Source organism: Abramis brama (genome assembly GCF_963993115.1).
Source record: "Abramis brama genome assembly, chromosome: 1".
NCBI classification, from domain to species: Eukaryota; Metazoa; Chordata; class Actinopteri; order Cypriniformes; family Leuciscidae; genus Abramis; species Abramis brama.
In genome coordinates this window covers 42062007-42084633 of record NC_139963.1, presented here as the reverse complement: position 1 = coordinate 42084633, position 22627 = coordinate 42062007, and the positions used below count along the sequence as shown (strand labels likewise).

General features: G+C 37.1%; 1 protein-coding gene across 23 annotated transcripts in view; it reads right to left on the bottom strand.

Annotated features, from left to right (window-relative positions):
* Nucleotides 1-22058, bottom strand: part of nfixb (nuclear factor I/Xb) — a 171966-nt gene extending 149908 nt beyond the window's left edge. For 16 of the 23 annotated variants that reach the window (XM_084128571.1, XM_084128574.1, XM_084128582.1 and 13 more), the window contains exons 1-2: nt 22020-22058; nt 14141-14251 (exon numbers count right to left, since the gene is read on the bottom strand). In XM_084128571.1, coding sequence (XP_083984697.1) covers nt 14141-14251; nt 22020-22034 — 126 coding nt within the window. In that variant the 5' untranslated portion in view covers nt 22035-22058. Of the gene's footprint in view, nt 1-3137; nt 4287-14140; nt 14252-22019 lie in introns of those variants that run through there. The other 7 variants (XM_084128611.1, XM_084128585.1, XM_084128588.1 and 4 more) reach the window with 1 other exon arrangement.
* Nucleotides 22059-22627: the final 569 nt, after the last annotated feature.

Here is a 22627-nt window from a genome sequence, read left to right as displayed (position 1 = left end):
CACCAGAGGGGGCAGTAACACTTGGCACACATGCAATTTAATATATGTGTGTTCATTTCCAAAACATCTAAATTTCAATTGAACGTTATAATTGCTATACTAACATAAATATATCCACTCTCTCAATAAACAAATCAAACACTGACTGCAAAATAAAGGATTTTGATGTCAAAGACGTACAGTATTCTGCTTCCAAGTTTGCAGTCAACATAAAACCTTTTTGTTTAACAAACTATAGGATGTGTTGTTTGTTATTGTAGAACTTTTCTTCATTCCAACTGTCATCAAAGTATAACCCAGATGCATTTCTGTCGATGTTTGACAGAGGCCTGCTATAGATGCAATGCCGTCAACTATCTAGCGTCATATCTTTGATTTGGATGCTTAATTAAATTGTTTTTTTTTTAAGAGAAGACGTTAATCCCATGTGGAGTCAGCTTTGAATAGATTCCCTCATTTCTTTCTGCACTGGCCTATTTGGGTTGGTGCCATTTAAGAGAGCGGGTAAACAAATAATTATCCACATTAATGTGCTGATATTCAGGCCCATCTGGAAATCATCAACAAGTACAAGCCTATATTGCATCAGTCATGCAATCAAATATAATTCGGATTCCGAAGCCAGTCAAAGTGGAGGAGAACTGAAAACTATGTGTGCAGCGAGTTGAAAATAAAGAAGGCCGATGCATAAATTAGCTGAACGTTTAGACTCTGAAATGAGGACACCTGGGTAATGTGCTTTAGTTGATTGCCAATAGCTTGATGTCTCCTCAGATCGGCTTCTCGTAGCCTGTCTGGTGAGAAGTAAAAACCAAGCTATCTGAGGTTAGAGCTGAGCTAACACCGAACAGATGTGCTTTCCTGAAGATCTGAAAATACAGCCGATATGATTTTTAAATGCAAGTTCCTTGTGTTTTTAGTTTTGAAAGAGCTGCACGTGTCAGACTGCAAATGTCCTCTCCACTGTCCTATAAATAAAATCCTAAAAACTCAAAGAAATGGTGTTCTCACTCTCTCTTCTCACCGACGGCGAGACACACACCCGCCTCCTCTCACTCACTAGCCTCATTCGCTCTGGTTGAAAAGTGCTTGTATTGCACAACGTTTTAGTCATTCTCACATGGTTTCGCGCTGCACGGCAAAAGCGTGCGCACCGTGGATAAGTACCGCTCTCATAAAGCCACCACAGCTTGTGAGTTCCAAATTAAACATTAAAAATTATGTCAAAATGCCCATCTTGCCAAATATTATCATCTTGTCAGTTTTGTAAAGTAATAGTTGAGAGAAAGCACATGTTGTGTAACAGTATATTGGATCCGTGCATTAACTCTTAAAGTGACAGCAGCCTAATAAACCTGCTGCTTTCTGAGAAAATCACTCGCTGCTCTTGACTGAATAACTTTTGTTGCTTTAATTGTAAGCATTAATCTGTATTTAATTTTTTCAATGAAAAATATTCAGTGTTATTTTACTTTTGACTGCTTTCATTTCTGTAGTATGTCTTACCTGAGTATTACTGTTAGACCCACCTGACAAACTTAAAGCACTGTTTATGTCATTTGTCTCTTTATTCTATTGTATTTATTTGTGCTATAGTTTGCCATTTGTTTATTTGTTCTTATTTTATTACTGGCTGTTTACCTGTCTTTTTTTTGTAAATGTAGTTTACGATTCAAATAAAGCCTCCCTGAAGTTGGAAAGTCCAGTATCGTGACAACACTAGTGCATATATAGACTATAGAATTGAATTATAGCAACTGACATGACAATGCACATTTTTTTTTCTGAAATTGTAAAAACAAATTGCACTTTAAATACATGGACTGAGCTGTAGATTTTCGAACTGACTTCTGCTAATCGGCCAGGTGGACACACACATACTCTTAAAAGAGAAGGTACTATATAAATATTTAAAGGTTTCTGTCAGGCTCTTCATATGCCTATACATTTGGGTTCTCATCATGGGATCATTTTATAGATTTTCTTTTAATTAATTATTTTTTAAACACAAAGCTTGTAACCATACTTCATCACTAAAAAAATAAAAATAAAAATAAAAATGCAATCATATAAGAAATGTCTCCTTATAGAACCTTTTTGAAATAAAGGGGTCTTTAAAACTGAGTCAAGGTTCTGTACTGAACCCCATTGAACCCTTTTTTCTAAGAGTGCAGTTATCAGCCAAATATGGATTTATCATCCTACTCAATATATACATCTTTTGCCAGTTATTATTGTTACAATTATTCTTATTTAAAAGTTAGTGTGTTTACATATAAAACTACAACATGTGCAAGCAAAATTGCAATGCATTAATCAGTGCTAATCAAAATGCAATGCAATGACTTTACATATAACACTCTGCAGTCCAAAAAAAAAGTTAGCATGGGCACGAAATAAGTTGCATCCAGCACTATTGTTCTATATTTAACCCCTCGGAGCTTTTGTTCTCTTTGACAGACGACATGTGGGCGGCGACTGTCGTCCCGTGACAAGCTTGCGCAGTGGAACAATTTCAGTAATGGCATGTTACATGTGCATGTGTCGCCTGTAATCCCAATAACACTGGAAAGCGTGTAAACTGAAGGCTTATTATCCTACACAACACTTCATTATCCACCGACACATAAAGAGATGAATCCAGAACACCAGTGATGATGAAAGTTGGAGTGCCACAGGGTCAAAGTTAAACTATGATATTGCGTTATGATAATACATTGCTTCTGTATTCACTTTAGACTAATATATTATGCCCATATAATAAATGATATGTATAAAATAGTGCAATAAATTAGTTGCACAGCAAATGTCATAATGCAATGATACAGGAAAACATTCTGCACAGTTTCAAACTAACTTCCCAATCAACATGAACAACTTGAAGCATTTTCCATAACAGAGCGTTATTCAGTACACACACACACACACACACAGTGGCATTATGTGCATCGAGGCGACCGATAACTATTGCACATGTTGTTGTGCATCAAGAGTTTTTGCGCTAAAACTAAAACCGCCAAAAAATAATCTGGGACAGTTATTGCTTGGCATATTATCAATCTAAACCCTTCTCTCCATGTTTACCAGCATGTTATAGCAGAAATAAAAAGAGCAAAGTTGATTTACACAGCACGTACCATTGTGGAGCGGGGAATATTGCCAACAGTCTCAAAGACCCATTTTACTCCTTTAGGAAGAAAAAAAACTTTGCCCCGAAAAAAGGGAGCGCGGTAGAAGACGAAAAGCAAATGAGTCGTCTCTCTCCGTTGATACCGGAAGCAGAAGAACCGGGTTGCGGGACGGGCCCGTGGATCGTGGAAAACGACCAACTTTTACGCACAGAAACTTTCGCAGGAATCAGCCGGCGCGATTCTGTCTTTCAGCAGATGCAAAAAAAGGGTGAAAGCTTCGGGGCCGGAGCGTGTTCAGCACGACCGCTCCTCTGGTACGAATCCCCCGGTTTGAGCGTCTCTCTCCGGTCCGGTGGCTTCAGTCGAGCTCGCGCCGTGCGCCACCGACAGCAACTTTCAGCCTGCGCAGTTTCAGCTCACGGACTCTGGGTGAATTGGTGCTCAGTCTCCATCCATCTCACTGGAGACCTGATCTCCATGACCTCCTCCTCCTCCTCAGTGCATGGATTATACGATCAATTATTATGGACAGGACGTCATTATGGGCAATATTGCGGAATCACACGCGACGCGCGAGAGGAACGTGGACTTTTATGTCGCCAAAACGAGTAACGCGCGAAGGTTTCGAATAACTAATTAATGTATGTTAAGTAGCCTATGTAAGAGTAGTTGCCAAAATAAACGCGCTAGCCCTGCGTGGCCCGTGCGGAACGGTCGGGTTGATCTGTGGACGGATTCGTGCAGTGGCTGGTGAATTATTAATAACCGGGAGCGCTTCACAGTCTGTCGTGTTCACAGAGGAACCAGAACGGCAGCTGGGGGTTTAAGGGAATTAAATACGGGCTTGGAGAGAAGCAGGAACGGCAGGGGATTATACCGTTCACCGGAGAGAGAAAGAGAGAGAGGGAGAGAGATGTGTGTGTATGAAGTGTGCAGAGTTTTTGTTAAACGGTGACGTAAATCTGATTATTTTTATGTTATCAAATCAAGTCTATACAGTGGTGCAAAAGTAAAATGTAAACCCTAATTCTGCAATGATGAAAGTGTTTAGCAGAAGTGAACAGGTGTAGTGTGCAGACAGTTCTGTTCACTATAATTAACATTCTGGTGCAGCAAATCTTCATGCAATCTAATAAACGATTTGCTGTCGACCTCACATTTAAAATATTACATGGGTGTAAAAAGTGATGCTTTAGTCGAAGAACAACAAAAAACTATATTGTTCAAAGGTAATTTATAAAGGTATAGTCAGGCCCCATTGGTTAATTCATTCATAATATATATGCCAGATGTCAGATGAAGGAAAATTCGTAAAGGTCATCTTATTTGAGGGTTAATTGTGGCTGTTTTAATTAATTGAACATACCTGGGCTAAAACAGAAGAAAGACCTCCACACGACCTGAAGGAGACACGCGTTGACCTTCAGTGAAGCCCTGGTGCACCTGCCAACTACATTATCAAACAAATTCATTTCCCTTTTATCAAAAGAAACAAATGAGAAATAAAATAATAAAAACACAAACACAATTTAATTATATATCCCTGTGTATTTAAAGATGACACATCTTAGCAAAATCCTTTTAAAAAAATATATTGTTTAGCATTCATTATTTTATAGACTCACTGAGATTATTTGTTGTTGCTAATTGCAATTTTCATTTAATGAAACAAATGTATGTAACGTTCTCTGAAGTTATTTACTGCGTTTGTATCTCAAAATAAGCCAGTAATCTATTATTATGATTGAAACAAACAATACAGATAAAGATGAAACAAAACAAAAAGGAATTAATAAACGGAAATTGTCCTCAATAATTCACGTTGAGAAGAGAATAAATAATAAATCAGGGGAGAAAAAAAAAAAAAAATCTTGCTCCTTGTTTGAAATCGAATAGGCTATTTATATAAGCATTGCATAAGAGCAAAACTATATCTAACCAACACAATTTTAAACAGCCAATCATGGCATTCTTCATATTTTATTTAATCATTTTTGATTGCAGATTTAAGCTACGAAAAATGCTGGGTTGTTTTAACCCAATATGGACAAACCCAAACGTTGGGTTAATATGTAATTTACAAATGTAACCCAACGGTTGAGTTTGTCCATATTTGACCCAGTATTTTTTTTAGAGTGTAGTTATCTCTCTTTCTAAACGCTCTCCCCTGTTTTTAAACATTTCTGAAAACATGCCATAGCACATTTTTCATTAAGCCAATAGAAAATGAATTAACACTTAAATAATTATTCGTGAGTAATATTCGTTAGGGCGTTAAATATCAAACCACCGTCAAAAACATAAATGAGCGTCAGAGCTTTCTGAGCCTCAGTGTTAAAACATCAGTTAAATAAAATGATCACAGTTCACAGTATTCTGAAATATAAATATAATAAATGAAAAAAATCTGAATAATAATATCAATATAGCCTATAAAAATATATAGCGCCTTAATTATATATTTGTTAATTACAAATACTGTTCATTTATTAATCAGTTTAAATTAAGTAACACTAATCAGTATAATATCATATTTAACAGTCTGACAAATCACTTCGTGTATGATGAGCAATTATTGCTCTTTTAATTTATTGTATTAATATATTCTTCATTTATTAAATATATGACATCCTACAAATATCAGCTCGGTGATTTACTGTCCGACACCACATCTCAGACAAACAGCAAAAACGAAACCACGAATGTGTACAAATTCAATGTAAACGAAATTAAAACACTTACATGTAAATATATGCCTATGTTTTTATTATGCTCATGATTTCATTAATTAACGAAGAACATTTGGTCCGTGTGACATCATAGACTATAGGCTACAGGAGAAAAAGTTCTGGATTGTGTAGAATTAAAATATTATATGTAAGCAGGGGAAATCTTACAATTTGCCATTACATTACGTCATTATTACGGACATCATTTAAAAAAAAAGAAAGAAAATCTAATTTTAGACTTATCGCAATTGAAATGATTCACATCAGAACAGAGAATGGAAAAATTGTCTTGGACCTCTCTTTTAAAATAAATCTGAACGCTAATACGCGTGATTAAAAATAATTGTTATTTCCCCTAACATTTTTGAAAGATAGAATCAGAACTGGACGGAAGAAAGAACATATTGATGTTTTGTGCAGGTGCGTTTAATACTGACTTCAGAAATACTACTAAAAATCTCTCTCTAAACAAGTATTACGAATATAAACTGATGTTAAATTACACTATTTACGTATCTAGATATCGAATCCTTGATTTGTACCGCCACTGCAAACGTTCAATCAAAGTGAGGAAAGAAAGAAAAGGCGTTTCCTTTAGGCTAGCAGAGTTGCAACAGCCAGAGGATCACTAACTAAAGTAGATACATAAAAAAAATACACAAACATTTACATTCAAATGTAAAATGTTATTGAAATTAATGCATGATGTATTGCTTAATTTGGGTCTGAGGAAAAAGAGTAGTTGATATATATACCCAATAGTAGATCGATATGACCCATGTGACCTTTGCCAATTCTTTTCCCTTGCGTTTGTAGTAATGCATTTTAGTAAATGATTCAATAATTCATTACTTTTCAAATATATATATAATTATCTTAAAGGACAATTTAAGAGGGAAAAAACAGCCACAGGGTGATGTAAAGTAAACTGCACCAAAACAGGCCAAAATTCAACACATTTTATTTGAGTAACTGAGATGGTAACAAAGTGATGACATCATGAGACTGAATGCATCTCAAAAATTGTACAAGTGCACATGCAAATCTCACTAGTAGAGCATGTTATTTAACACGGTCTTATTTTAAGATGAAGATTTAAGTTGTAACGTATAAACCAAAGAGTCACAATGTTTCGACTTCTTTTTTTAAAGTAGATAACGCCGTTTCATTTTTCCTTTCACTTCAAACAGGAGTGTCATTTATTTAGCACAGTCCAGATTGAATTTAGGCTCTACTGCCGGTTCCTTGGCTTGGCTTTAATTTCTGACTGCCTGTCTTTAATTTAGCAGGGCTACTGAGAGCATGAAGCTCAGATTCAGCTAAGCAACGGCCGGGCCAGGAATGCTGACCTTGGCGAGTGAACCGGGCCAAAGACTGAGGTAGTGCACAGCTATAATCACACATCAGGCAAACCTCCCTCAACCTAAAGCAAAAGAACCATTTGAGCCTTGAAATATGTCTGGTTTAACCATTACACCTCCCGTCCCAAAATGTATACTGTATATTACTTGCATTACACTGCCCATGATACAGTGCATAATGAACACCATGACTTTATTTGGCAAGCATCACTATTATTATTTTCACTTGATAGACAATACATGTGGGTATGACTGTCACAGACTTTCACTGATCTGAGCCATTATTAGAGATAAGAATATCAGAGAACTGGTGGTGAATCACTCAAAACACCCTAGCAACCACCTAGAACACCCTAGCAACCATCTGAAATGCCTTAAGATTTACACACAAGTCTCACATGCTTTTTCTTCTAAAAATGTTAAAATCAATTCATCAACATCATGTAAAATGGACAATGCAATATTATTTTGGACAGTGTAAAAAAAAAAAAAAGAGTAGTTTCATCTAATTGTCAGATATGTAATATGATATGCTATATGCAATATATCACAAGACCTTTACACTTACAAGGGCAAATTCTCAAGATCAAAACGTTTTTTCTTGTAGTTTTAACAATTTATTTATTAAATTTATTTGACTTTATGTAAAATTCAGAAACCCTTGTTATTAGCGACACTTGTGGCCGTGAAGTGAACTGCAGCCAGCAACTTATTGCTAGTGCTCATGTAAAGTACAAGAGACTGAACGTGATTCAAGGCCCCGATAAACTCACGGCGAAGTTCTTCTTCTTTCTCTGCTTAGAAGTAAAAAGGAAATTAACTTTACAGCGATTTACTGTTACTGAGCATCCAGACGCCGTCCACGCTGCTGAGGGCGACGTTTAGATGAATATGTAAATATATGCTGTGCTTTCCTCTCAATAACAAAATAAACACAACAGAAAAGACAGCGGTGAGAAAGTAGCAGTTAAGAAAGCATCTGATCATGGCGATGTGGATATGTTTGCACGAGCTCCGCGACTCACCGGCATCTTGTCGATAGATGAGTTCATTAAAATTACACTGTTATGAAATGAGACTATAGGCTATAGATCTGGCTATAGATCTATTGACATTACAGTACAGAATGGCTCTTTTATTGTATATTCGTTTTATGTGTCATTGAACAGAAGAGTTACTTTCGGTCACATCCTTTTGATTTTCCCGGCAAAAACCTCACGAATCCTCCACATAAAAATGCGTCTATACAGGCTTTCAGAGACAGCAAGTGTGGGAAGGTCTCAGTTTTTAGGGGTTGTTACTTGTAAGCTTGTTCACATATTGGCAATAAAAAAAGTGATTAATAGGCTACATGAAAATTCGTACATTTTGCCACTTTAATACTTAAATGAAACCTTTTTCACATTTCCAGGCTTCGTCATAGTTGGGTAAACTTATTTAGTGCTGAGCAGAAACTACAACAAATATAATTTGTGCATTCCCATTTGCTCCAATACAGCAAAAGAAAAACTCCACGATAGTATTTCTTTCCAAAAGAGAAGAAAATATGGAGACTGATTACGCTGAGAGGAAAATTGTCAAATTTGCCTCTTACTCCCAAAGTAGCCATTGTATAAAACAAAACTCATGCAACCGCACTGACTAATTTTCTGAAATTGAATGCCAAGGTAATATAACAAATTATAGTACAAATGTACAATAAATTCTTTAAAAATTTCAATATTAAAAGCTTTACAAGATTATGATGTTAATAATGGTGGAAACGCATCATCTCAGTCTGTGAAAAGGGTCCATAATTTAATTTTGAAATCTATTAAAAAAATTATTTTATAGGACACTGTAAGAGAGAAATCCAAAGAAAACTGACATGCACTTCACCATAACAGGCAATGAAAGTGATCAAATAAAATAAAATATGACAGAAAAGCAAATGTTCCAGCACCCCAACAGACTGACTGCAGCAGAGAAAAATGTTTTACCTTCAAAGCAAAGTGTGCTAACCTTTGTGGGCTCCGGGAAAAACCTATTCCCTGGGAACTGTACCTAATTTAAATGTTCAAAGTGCCTCTCATCTTAAAGGTGTATGTTTCAGTCCCCTGAAGACCACACGGTTAATCTGGCAAAGGCTTGAGAAGACTTTGAAAGCGTTTTGAAAAAGTGGAATGAAGCAGAGGCTGATAAGACGTGGTAAGATCAAACTATCTGACTACTGAAGTTGAAGCAGTATATTTGGGATTTTACTTTAATGATAAAGATTTTGCAAGTTTATCATGGTCTAAAGAAAGCTATGTAACACGTGTTTGTAAAGTCATAATCTACCACATCAGCACATGTGGCTAATGCATCATAGAAGAGGGATATAAAACCTCGGCCTGGCCTGACCGTGCATGCTCAGCGATGAGATGAACAACGGAGAGCTGCGCAGTGATTGGTCACCTGTGGTGAGGCTCCATCGGGATTGGAGCAGAATTCGGGTCTCACACCTTATCAGGTTGGTGCACAGCATTGCTGCAGGAGAGCAAGTCTCAGGAGAAAACGCCTGCGAGCGCTACGCTTATCTTACACCAGCAAGAGGGAGAGAGAGAGACCGTGAGGAGAGCCCAACTCGTTGCATGCGGTTTAGGAAACTTGCACATATCTGACTTCTTATACCTAAGCATGCTTATAAAGACAGAAATGATTAGAGCCAATCGAAAACAACAAGAAATGCAGTGCATTGGCCTCAATATGCATATTAGTGCAGCAGGGTCAAAAAAAAGTCAAGATCAAATCCATCAGATGGCTTGGCTGGGATGTCCAGCTTGTGTGTGTGTGTCTGGTCTGGATCCAGGCTGGTCCAGGGGGATGCCGAGCATTAAAGCCAGTGGATGCTGGGGGAGAGGGGTTGTCCTCCCCTGGAGGGACTGAAAGAGGAGGCCTGCTATAATCTGCTTCTCTGGCTCTTCATGAAAGAGAGCAGAGGACACACACACCAGAGACTGACCCCCTCCTCCAGCTCGAGCCGCTCTCATCTGTTATCACCATATACCTCTACCGTTCTGCTCCTTCCCTCCATTCTCCCTCAATCCTCATCTGTCCTCCCTTCCCGGTTTAGGTCTTCTGTGCTTAAAACCTGCTCCAGCCTTTTTAATCTTCCTGTCTCCATCCTTTAAAACTCCAGTTTGGTTTCTACACAGACTGACTTCCTATAAATGTACAATGTGAAACTTCTTCCAAGAACCCACTTTGATTGCTCACCGGTTGCACTTTCATAGTTCAGAACACTATTTGAGATTTCAGTTGTGTTTCATTTAATCAACTTTGTTGCTGATGTTTCTGCTGAAGAGATAGAGCCGTCAAAAGCATAAAGTAAGAGTTTAGAGATATAAAAGATCATACGCTTTTTAATGAAAAGTGCTCAAGTTTATATTAAGGCAAATTTGAGCACAGTTGAGACATTATTTAGATTTCTTCTGACATTTCTACGGAAATCACTGGGTCTTTTTCTCAAGAGAATCATAAGGAAACGTTTTGGTGTTTGCTCTCCATTTAGTTTCATCACTGTTTGGGAGAAACAATTGAGATCTGATTAGGGGGTTTTATTTTCTGTTTGGTAGAAACCAATATGCCAATATGAAGTAATCATCAAAAACATGTTTAATCTCCAAAGAGCCATAAAGACAATTCCGACGTGCTCAAAAAGAATAATTGAATGCGCTCCAATGACTCACTGAACATCTAAACTGATAATCGGTTCATTTTCTTCGCTCACTTGTGAATGCAAACTCCAAAACTTGGAAATGATCGGCCAGTTGTTGTCAGATCTTATTAAGAATGTTTGATTTTCTGTGGATAAACACAAATGTCAATATAAAGGACCTATAAATGCATCGAAAACTTGTTTAATCTCCATAAAGGCAATTTAGTCTCATCACTGTTTAGGAGAAACCATCAAGATGTTAAGGAGATCTCATTAGATCTCAAATGTCAATATGAATGCATCATCAAAAATATGTTTAATCTACAAAGAACCATTAAGGCAATTCCAGTGTGCTACGAATAAGCATTTGAAGAACCTAACTTTTAAACTTAAACATCTCAACCAAATATCGGTTCATTTTGTTCGCTCACTTGTGAATGCAAACTCCTCAGATCTCATTGGGAATATTTGATTTTCTGTGGGTGGAAACCAATATGTCAATATAAAAAAAAATCTATAAATGCATCATCAAAAGCATGTTAAAGACAATTTAGTCTCATCACTATTTAGGATAAACAATCGAGATAATATCCATTTGAATAACGTTTTTTTAAATAAGTAAACATCTAAACTGAATATTGGTTCATTTTGTTTGCTCACTGGTGAACTTCAAAACATCCAAAAGATGGGCTAATGTTCTAAAATCCATGCACATCCTTATGAATGTTGTTTTTTTTCCAAATATCTCAGGCAGTGTGTCGTCTTCCCTTTTCTCTGGCTTTTCTGTCGGCTGTCTTTCACAACTCTCAGCGTCGAGCCTTAATTCGTGGAATCAGGCCACAGAGTCTGGCCTAGTCTTACGGTTCCTCTCTTCCACCATCTCATCGAGGGGAGGGGCTTCCTTGGCAGTGCCAGGCTCTGTTTGGTAGAATGGCTCCAAATTAACATGAATATTCATGAGCCCCCCCCCCTCCCCTTTCCTAACAGCGCATCAACACTTGGTAGCAGCACATGGCGGGACAGCTGTTGCAGGCCAAAGCGGGCATCTGTGCACAGAGAGACAGAGATATGGACCGGGCGAGAGGAAGAGGTGTGGACATCTGTAGCCAGGGATTGACAAACACTTGGATGGATGAAGAAGAGAGGCGAGACGAGAAGGAAAAAGAGAGGAAGTTGGACTAGGACAAGAGAGCAGGATTAATTGAACAGATGACAGGGATGTGCTAGCGTGCGAGAGAAAGAGATCGCTGAAGGATTGGGGGGAAAATGGTGGTATATTCGTATGTAAGGCCGGTTCCTGCATTAAAAACTAGAATTTTACCTTTTATAGATGAAAAGATAATGCAAAAGTTGGATGCTGGCAGGTTAGGTCAAAAGAGTCAACCAAAATGAGTCCATTTTTCAATGTAAATCTATGGGATTTTTTCATTGCCTGCTAAGTCTGGGCAACTAGGAACATAACAGTAAACATCTCCATATGATTTAAGGAATATTCCCTGCAATAGGTTCAATAGTTAGGGTTAGGGGTTTGTTCAGATCACTAACCCTTAGTATTATCTTTGTAAACTCATCTTTATTAAAGGTTCTTCAATGGTTCGCACCTTTTTAGAGGCCATTCACACAGAACATTACATTGTTGCATTGAAAAACGCAAGAAGCGAGCAGTGAAATGGACAAGTGTCGAGATGAGTTTTTGAAATTGAAATTATTTTAACTTGAGTGCCTCATTTTTGGAATGCTGTGTCGTGTGCAAAACGCATGCAAAAGACACGGGCGCAATGGTCAAAGACGTCCGTTTAGCGCATAAACACAAAGAAAACCAATGGAAAAGTAGTCCATTGAAATGCATAATGACCTGCATAAGATTCTTAATTTGACTATATGGTTCTTCGGAGGTTCGGTAAGTCCTTGAAATTTCATTATAAGCTTTTCAGATCAGTCTGTTGGTTTCTGTGTTCTAAAGCACCAATTCATGGATGTTTTTCATTAAAACTAAGGAATAAAAGTTCTTTGTGGAACTCGAGCTGGTTCTTATGACATCATGCTGTTAAAGCACATTTTAGGTTCTAATTGGAACCAAAACCAAAGTTGCTCAAACTCTAGAAGCCACAACCTGTAGTACCTTTCTCCCATGATTTTGCAACATTAAACTCCAGTTTGCTCCATGTATGTCCCTCAAAGGACTGAAGCTCTTCACCGGTCTTATTCCTCACACACACACATACACACAAACAGGGCGCCTGGTTCTCACTGCCCTACATAGCCAGTAGCACAGCAGGCAGTCTCTATGAAAGGCCCATGAGGTTTAAACTGTGTCAGATCCCCCGATAAGGCTCTGTATACAGAAGTCTCTGAAATCCCTCATCTGAGGACCCTCTGTGTTTAGGGGTTGTGCATTACATCCCTTTCCATGATTAATTAAGCTTAATTGAAAAGGGGAAAGTAGCACAAAAATGTAAATATTCTCAGATCCAGACTTGGGAGAACCAACAATAATGCAATGGTTTGATAAAAAAGCTCATTTTCCTGAAGAGATTTTCTAAATGATTAATTAGGATATTGGATTTAATAATCCCAATTTAATTATTATATTAGAATGTTGACTTATTACAAATTACACAGGGGGAAATGTGTAGTTGTTGCCTTAATTGTTTGGGGTTTTTTTTACCTTATTTGATCACTGAAATGAATTAAAACAGTAATTAACCTAGCTTAAGATTAAATAATACTAATCATTTTAATTATTAATGAATTAATACTAAATAATTTACCTGCTGTCGCTGAAAGAGTCCAGTCCTCAGGAAGGCCATATGATTTGTGAAAGGATTAAAACATGCGGAAACGGTATGTTTTTGCTATATTATACAACGAATAGTATAAAAAGTGAAATAAAATAATCATATAAAGAAATAAAACAGTAAATCACAATAAATCAGAAAGTGCATAGCAATTCAATAGACAGCAAACTCATTTACCAACAGCTTGAAGACCAGCAACAATCTTATCATAGATAGATAGACAGACAGACAGACAGACAGACAGACAGACAGATAGACAGATAGATAGATAGATAGATAGATAGATAGATAGATAGATAGATAGATAGATAGATAGATAGATAGATAACTGATGTTTGAGTGCAATCCGGTGTAAAATGAGTTTCAGGAAGTTGGAAAAAAAGTGGGAAACATTGTGCTAAGCGAGTGAAAGAGAGCAAAAAGAAAGAGAGGGTGGTCATACCATCAGCCACGACCTGGCAGAGAAGTCATAACACAGCTGCCACCTGAACCCTGGGTCAGCCTGCCTGTCCAGCGCCATTCCCGCGGCCTCCTGCCAGAAGAAATCCTCTTCCTGGGATGGGGGAAAAAATTAATAAATAAAAAAGAAAAAGCGCCCAGCGAGCACCAATCAGAAGGAGCGTGCGTGCAGGATGCAGGATGCAGCCAGCATGCATGCCTGTGTTTGTGTGAGTATGTGTTAGCGAGAGGGAGAGAGGACTTTGACATAGAAAACACCAGGAAGCTCAATCCGGGCAGCTGTAGCCATCCGGAGCCAGCGCCAGCCATCAGACTTACTCACACACCGATCACACACAGCCAACCAACACTGGGCTCTGGGTGTCACCAGAGTGTTTCTGTGTACATGCAAACACATATTTACTTCAAAGACAGCGTTTACAGGAGCGACGGGTGGTCAATCTGCACGCTTCCTACGCTTACCTGCCTTATTTTTCATTTGAATTGACTTAAGTGAAATTGAATAGCCACAATGGTATACACATATTGTGTTAATTCTTGCTGTCTGACACAGGCTCTTATGAGGCCTATTGTACAGCGATGGCCGGAAGCTGATGTGTATTATGGTTTGGCTGGATAAATTGTGATCCTACAATGATATGTAACGTTGTAGCAAATAAATAGGAAATTGTAAAAAAAATAAAATAATAATAATTATGGTAACTATTGATGTATCGATGATGTATTGATGATGTACAGTATTGATCAGCCAGCAGAAATTTGGCTATAAATGTTGCACAGTGTAATGTCTACACTAATGTCAGTGTAGTGCACTGTCTAGCTTGCCTCTTTGGAGGAGCGACCCTGATATGTATATATATATTTATTTATTTATTTATTTATTGTCAGTCTTGTCAATGAATTATCTTTTTTGTGTAAAGTAAATAAAAAAATATTTTTATAAAAACAGATTTATTAAAATAAATGAAGTCAGATTGCATTTAAAATTATTTTAATTATTTAAAAAAAAAATACATAAAATGAAGACTAAATTGCTGGAAAATTATTTCTATTATTTAAAATCTATAACAATAATGTAGACCAAACAAATTCAAAATGTTTTAATTATTTAAAACATAATGATTAAAATAACATAATAAAGACAACATTTTCTTTAAAATGATTTCAGTTACTTAAAAATATATAAATACCATCGTTTTTATTACACTGAACAAACACTAAGAGAAATCTCTTTCAAAATATGCATAATTACATTTCACAAAAAGTCAAAGAGTGATTACACTCTCTGAAGGAGATCCCACATTAATTTACTATGATGAGAAAGCAGTAACTAACTATATGGTAATTATTTTGGCAGTAACTCTGGTTACCGTGGTAAATGTTCATGCTGCAGTCCCTAATGTAAAATGTAAAGCACAAGCGGGCGTCCTACAGTTTTCTTTTAGCTTGAAAGCAGCATGTCAATTCTTTCTTATTTGTATTTTTTTTTAATTAAGTGGCATTCCTCAGTTCAAAATATTTCCGTGCTGATTATCTGATTATCCTCGTCCAGCCGCATCTAAACGGTGCAGTCATGCATGCATGTAATGTGTGAAAGTGAATGAGAGAGCACATGCAGTCCTGGGAGCAGCAGCGCTCTTTAGAGACACACAAAGCTGTGACGAAGACCCTGCGTGTCAGATGAGGGACAATTATAAGTCTGCTTGTGGTGGGATGGCTGCTGGTGCAGGACTTGGCACGGCTCCCTAATTTAAGGGAATTAAAACAAGCTAAACAAGACTTCTTTGTGTGCGTGTGAGAGAGTGTGTGATGCAGGACTGGCACTAAGCTGGCATGGCCTCAGAGAGAGAGCGTCTAGATGACCCAGGGCCAGGGTAATATGGAAATGTTATACTGTGACGGGCTCATATCATTTAAACAGGTGTGTGTTTGAATGCACATAGATACACAGAAATATTGCGGCTTGTTATGATCAATAAACATACTTATGCCCAACCAATCGCCACCATGAGTGCCAGCACCTTTTGACCTCTGCAAGTTTTTTTTTCCAGTCAGCTTATACACCTAATGATTCATTATCATTTTTTTTAAACTTCTTTTAAAATGTTTGTATTTTCAAAGATCATTGGTCAAATAATCAAATGTTTCTGTCATTCTAACATTTCAGAGGGGCATAAACCAAGCAATGTATAACAAACAACAATAGACTAAAACTACAGATGTTTGTGCTGTTGTTTTCCCATCAAAAACTGTCACATCCTGGAATATGATGTCATTACGGAACTGGCACTTTTAATGCCATGATTTAAACTTCACGATGTCCACTTAATTTTCGTGTATTATCGCTTTTTTATTGCTACTGTGTGAACAGCTTGTAAAAAAAAAATAAAAAATAAAAATAAGACTTTCCCCTACTTCCTAGTTAATCTATAAAGCCTGTAGTCTAATTTTTATGTGACGGACTAGGGACGTTTTTTGACGGGAAAACAAAAGGATGTGACGAATACGCGCGGTCCCGCATCTCTTCCAATGACACGTCATGATAAAAAAAAATAAAAAAAAAATAAAAAAAAACTTATAAAACGGTTAGATCCAGTCCTTGATTCTGATTGGTCAATAGCTGTGTTTCATTCACAATAAACCACGGCTATGACCGCTTCACCCAACGGTTCCATGTATCACTACACCCCTAGCAACCCCTCTTAGCAACGTGAACATATTCTCATTGATATTGTTCATTGAAGCTCTCCCGTTTTCCCCGGGAGTCTCCCGTATTTCACACCCATCTCCCGCCCCCCTCCCGTTTTGTTATTTCTCCCGTGAAACTCCCGTTATTTGTATGGCCCAAACGTCGTTATATGAATAATCACATCAATATATTATTCCAAGGTTGTCCAGTTGCCAGATCTTGTATGAAACCCATCCAACTCGCGCAATCAACACATCATACACATTTCAAGCCATTTATGAACTCAACCTGGCAACCTACAACCCAGTTGCGCAGTCGTTATCTGCGCAGGCAGGCTAGTAGACGCGGGAAGTTGAATAAGCGTTACTGGTAGAAATGGGAAAAGACTCAGTGGTAAGTAAATATTTAACGCAATTAACGCAGCATCCGTTTTTTTCTGTCATCCTTTGGCTGCATGGCGTTACATTATATGATGCGCTTTTATTTTTGCGCTTTTAAACCATTCAAACCATATCTTAGGCTACTTATTTTATAAAACTTTAAAAGCGGAAAGCGCATCACTCATTCCTGGGAATACATTTGACATTGCAGCCTGACCTTGACGGAAATAAATATCATACGCCAAAAGTACCAGAGAAAAAGTCTCAGCTGTGCTCAGATTTGTAAACCGCACAGTTGCTTTGGTTTTTCAATCCGTACCCGTTTCGCCCCGTGGCTCAAAAGGGACACAACACAAATAGGGACACACGAGAAAGCCAAAATAGAATGCAAAATTTATTAACAAAATATAACTATACAGAAAAAGAAAAAGGAAAAAACTACGTACAAAGGTAACAGTGAACAAATTAATAACCCGTGCACGCTTTGGCAATCGTTGTTTTGTAAATCAATAGTCAAGTTGTTTGTAATATTCAGTTCCTGTGAAAAATTGTGAAATACTGTTCCAATAGGTGAAGTTACACAACAATAGCTGATTGATTACATAACAATATTTGGATGTAAAATTCAGTTCCAGTGAAAATCTGTTCCAGTTGATGGGAGTGATGTGTAATATTCAGTACCAGTAAACTCCACCCGCTGGAACAGTTTCTTACAGTAACTGAATATTACACAACATCACCCGTTCAGTTTTGAAAACTGTAGCCTTCTCACAGATTTGTGGCCTATACCTTATTTTAGAAATCTGTTTTTCTGTATATTGATTTGTTGTGTATTGTTAAGGTGAATACAACTGTCTTAACTGAATGTTTCTATGATTTGGTGATGGGGTGTGTAAAGATTACATGAAACCGCATGTGGTTGAACTGAAACCCCCCAGGCCTCCCGTATTTTGGTACCCAAATGTTGACAGGTATGGCCTACAGTAGAGTATTGTGAGAGATCGAGTAAGTGAGTGTTACCTGCATTTACAGTAGAGCATTTTCCTTCAGTCCTATATTCGTAATTACATATCTTGTCCTTTAAGTTACAGTTAAGGAGTTTTCCAGTGCCTGACACACACTAGTTGCGTCTTTGCTTCTCCATGTTCACAACAAGTTTCAGTCCTTTCTTTCAATATAAAAAGTCTTCTCTTCTGACTGACTCGCTCATAAAGACAGTCTTTGCCGCCATCTATTGGCGAAATAATGTAACTTCTGTTGCTGTTCAAGGTCAGGGACTATTTTTTCCAGCGGAAGGAAGGCTTTTAGTTATATTACTTAATGAAAGTTGCATTGATACTTTTTTTTTTTTTTTGCTTTAATATTTGTATTGTGTGGTAAAAGGTACTTAAGGCTAGTGCTGTATCGTGAAAGTCACGGCTGAATCTATTCACTATACAGCACTAGGATAATGCCGAAAGAGTCATTCTGTACTGTAATGTCAATGTGTCAAGCCAAGAAAAGGGATTCATTTAAACTATAGTCTCATAAAGTCTATATAATCTCAAATATATAATCAAACTATCATAACAGTGTCATTTTAATTACCTCCTCCTCTGCTGACATGATGCCGGTGAATCGCAGAGCTCGAGCAAACATATCCACATCTCCATGATCAGATGCTTTCTTAACTGCTGCTTTCTCACCGCTGTCATTTCTGTTGTGTTTAATTTGTGTTATTGAGAAGAAAGCACAGCATGTATTTACATTAGCTACATACTATTAGCGACGCTGGATGTTCATTTACAGTGTATGGCTGCAAAGGTATTTCCAACTTATTTATTACTTCTAAGCAAAGAACAAAAAGCATGTTACATCGCGAGCACAGGCAATTAGTTGCTGGCTGCAGTTCACTTCACGGCCACAGGTGGGTTAGTTTTTTATAAGTTAAAATAAGTCAATTTAAATGTCATTTTTTTTGATTATTTGCATTTACTTGGAGTGGAAACAACAACAACAGCAAATGGCTTGAGGATCTGTATCAGATGGTACATAAACAAAACATGAGTAGGCCTACATGTCATTATCACTTTTAAATTAACTTTACACATTACAAACTTGTTGTAAAATTTAAGTTTCACAATCTGACGTATTTTTTCTGAGTGAAACAGGATATAAACAAAATGGCTGTCCATCAGAAATTGATTGAATCATAAAAAATGGTTAGAGGGGGTATAAAATATGGGTTCATGGTGTTGTTGTCTGAAAAGGTCAGATGTTTCACAGCAGAGTGAGTTTTTAATAAAACACTGGACTGATGAACCATTCATGAGGAGGAACGAAAGTAAATACGAGTACGACAAATATTATGTTGAGTTTAAATTTAATGCAAGGGCGCCCAAGGAAAATGTGAGTTACGCGAGATGAACCTGAACGGATTGCAGCCCTATAGTTTTACCCTAACTAGAATTATTTTCCTTTTTTTTAAAGCGAAGTGCTTCCATTAAAGTCACAGTATAATTCACTGTTTCTGGGCAATTTGTGCACTGAAACGGGAAACACTAAACTTCACGTTTCTCTCTGCTCTCTCAGAGCCTAATTTGTGAATCCACTGGTTTCACTTACTAAATCTCAAAGGTTTCTGGGCAACGTGGGTTAAAAAAAAAAAAAAAAAAAAAAGTTGCCATGGCATTTTTTTGGCACATCAGCGCTTGAGCCGTGCCCAGGACAGGAGGGTTACCATGGCATCAGCAGACCTCATAAAGCAAATGATTGTTGGGGGGTTTGTGTGAGCGTGCTTTCTGCGTGGCTGTGCCACCCCAAATACCTAAATGCTATGCCAGCATCCTTTAAATACTAAAGGGCACGGGATAATGCCAGGCTGCTTCTTATCCTCGCTAGCTTACCATTCCTGTCTTTCCACTGGAAATCATTGCTCTATCTGTCCGTCCATCTGTCTATCTCTCTAGCGCTCACCTCACACTTGTGGCACGGCCTGCCAGCTCATCTGCCACTTGATTTGTCTCCAGCTGCCTTCACCCAACAGCAAACCAATTTAATAAAAGTGCATGTCGAAAGAAATCCAGCCAAGGTCTTGATCAATGACGTGCAATTCCTCGCAGCAGAGCAAACAATAGATAGGCCTATAGCTCCTCTTATGCGAACCCTTTCTCTGAAGAAAGATCTGTAAAATGCACATTTATTGTTGTGCGTTTTTAAGCCGAATATGGATTTTCCCAATGTGTGGAAGCTGTGCAGAAGGAGCACGACACCTGTCCGAACACCTGCTTCATTAAGGAACTGATTATACGGATCCCACAAAATGCTGACTTAAATGATGTATGAAATTATGGACAGACGCAATACTGTATAATCCCTTAGAACAAAACTGAACTTTAGTGCAACATAATATTGATATAATTGCAGAAATTACAAGCCTCCAAATTTTTACGTCTGCCCAGGAGAAAATAAAATCATCTAAAACTAAATTAAATTAAATGAACAGCCAGGTCATGTCCCAATCCCAAACTCTCTACCTCCATACAAATAAATAAAATAAAATAAAACAAAATAAATACAAAAAAATTTAATTGAATTTAATGCCAGGTCATGTCCCAATCCCAAACTCTCTACCTCCATAAAAACAAAACAAAACAGCCAGGGTCATGTCCCAATTTATTTTTATTTTTTTAAGTAAAAAAATAAAATAAAAACAGTCAGGATTATGTTCCCAATCCCAAAAGGCTTTACTTCAATAAAACAAAAACAAAACAAAAAACAGCACAGCCAGGATCATGTCCCAATCCCACACTCTCTAAACATTTCTGTCATAACAAACATTATTCTTTTTAAATTATACAATTTGGATAAAAGCTGAATAGTTCTGTTTGAAAGAAATCATATATTTACATGCACTTCGCCATGCTTTATTCGAGACATATGTTATACATTTGAGCTATTTTGCTTTTGACAATCATTTTATAAATAAAAATAAATATGCATATATGCATAAAATATGCAATAGGAAAGCATGTCCTGGTATTCCACACAGTCAGATAACTAACAAGATATGAACAAAAGACTAGACCTTTCTCATGTTTAAATAACTTTCTTATGGATTATTTCTAGTATTATTTCACCCTTGTTTCTGAGACAAATGTTTTCATGGAGGCTTTCCTGGTTAAATCAAGATAATCATTTTCTCAGAAATGTTGAGGTAATAGATTTGAGTAACATTACACAGCAGTCCATCATGCCGTTATACTCTCCATTTGGTTTTAATACAGAACAATGCATCTCTCATGTGTTGATAATCACTACAAAGCAAACACAAATCATGTGGACATTCCTTCAAAATCTGATGACAAACATTGGGATAAATATTCAAAATAAAGGGTGAAGATAGAAAACCTCCACGTAGCCTAAACAGACATTCAGTTTCATCAGGAAAAAACCCACTTTCATTCACATTTAGCACTATTAATATTTATGGGTTTAACCTTTCTACAGATTTAATAACTATAAAATCAACAATGCGAACAATGAATAAACAAAAGGCCTGCTTTTTAAACAGCAATATAATGATTAAGATAGCATTTATACAATTATTTATGCACTGTTTATTTGGCATTGTGATAAATCATTTCTTCACTATTTATATCGTTTCACGTTGCATGTGTGTTATTGTAAAGTGAACGAGTTCTTTCTTTCATCTTTCACCTTAAGGGCATGAAAGCTGTAAAATGTTCCATGTCATTTTTAATTCGCAATGAAAGCGCACATTTAAATGTATTTGGAATTGAAACACGACTTACCATGTGTGAAAACATAGTGGCAATTAGTGGTTTGACTCGCTGTCGCTGTTCGAGTGAGGGTTGAGCTGGGCAGGTGCGCGTGCATGAGAAGCGCGTGCTGCAGCGCCCTCTGCTGGACCAGATCACAGCATTCATACAAATCTCTTCAGAGGACTCGAGCCGTTTTAACAACCTTGAGCAGGACCCCACCGACAGACACAGATATACTGTTGAAGCCAACCCTTTCTATATTTTCCGGAGAACATTTGGATGTATAAGAAGAATATGAAACGTTAAGAATACATAAAATAATGGTTAGTATAATTAATTTATACAATAATAAAATATGATGTGTAATGTTGTTGCTGTGGTATTTTATGCACCAAACACTAAAACAATGCAAATCTAAAGCCAACAGCAGGTTTGTTTTAGTGTCATTGAGATAGGCTATTATTTTATAGATATTTTATTTCAGTTTTAGTTTGGGTTATTTTAGTAGGCTACATCAAGTTAAAATGACAATGAGAAATGTTTAAAAACAAAACAAAAAAAACAACAACAATTTATTTTATTAATAATTAGGCTAAAGTCTATTTCATTTCAAGTCATGAAATTATTATTTTATTTTT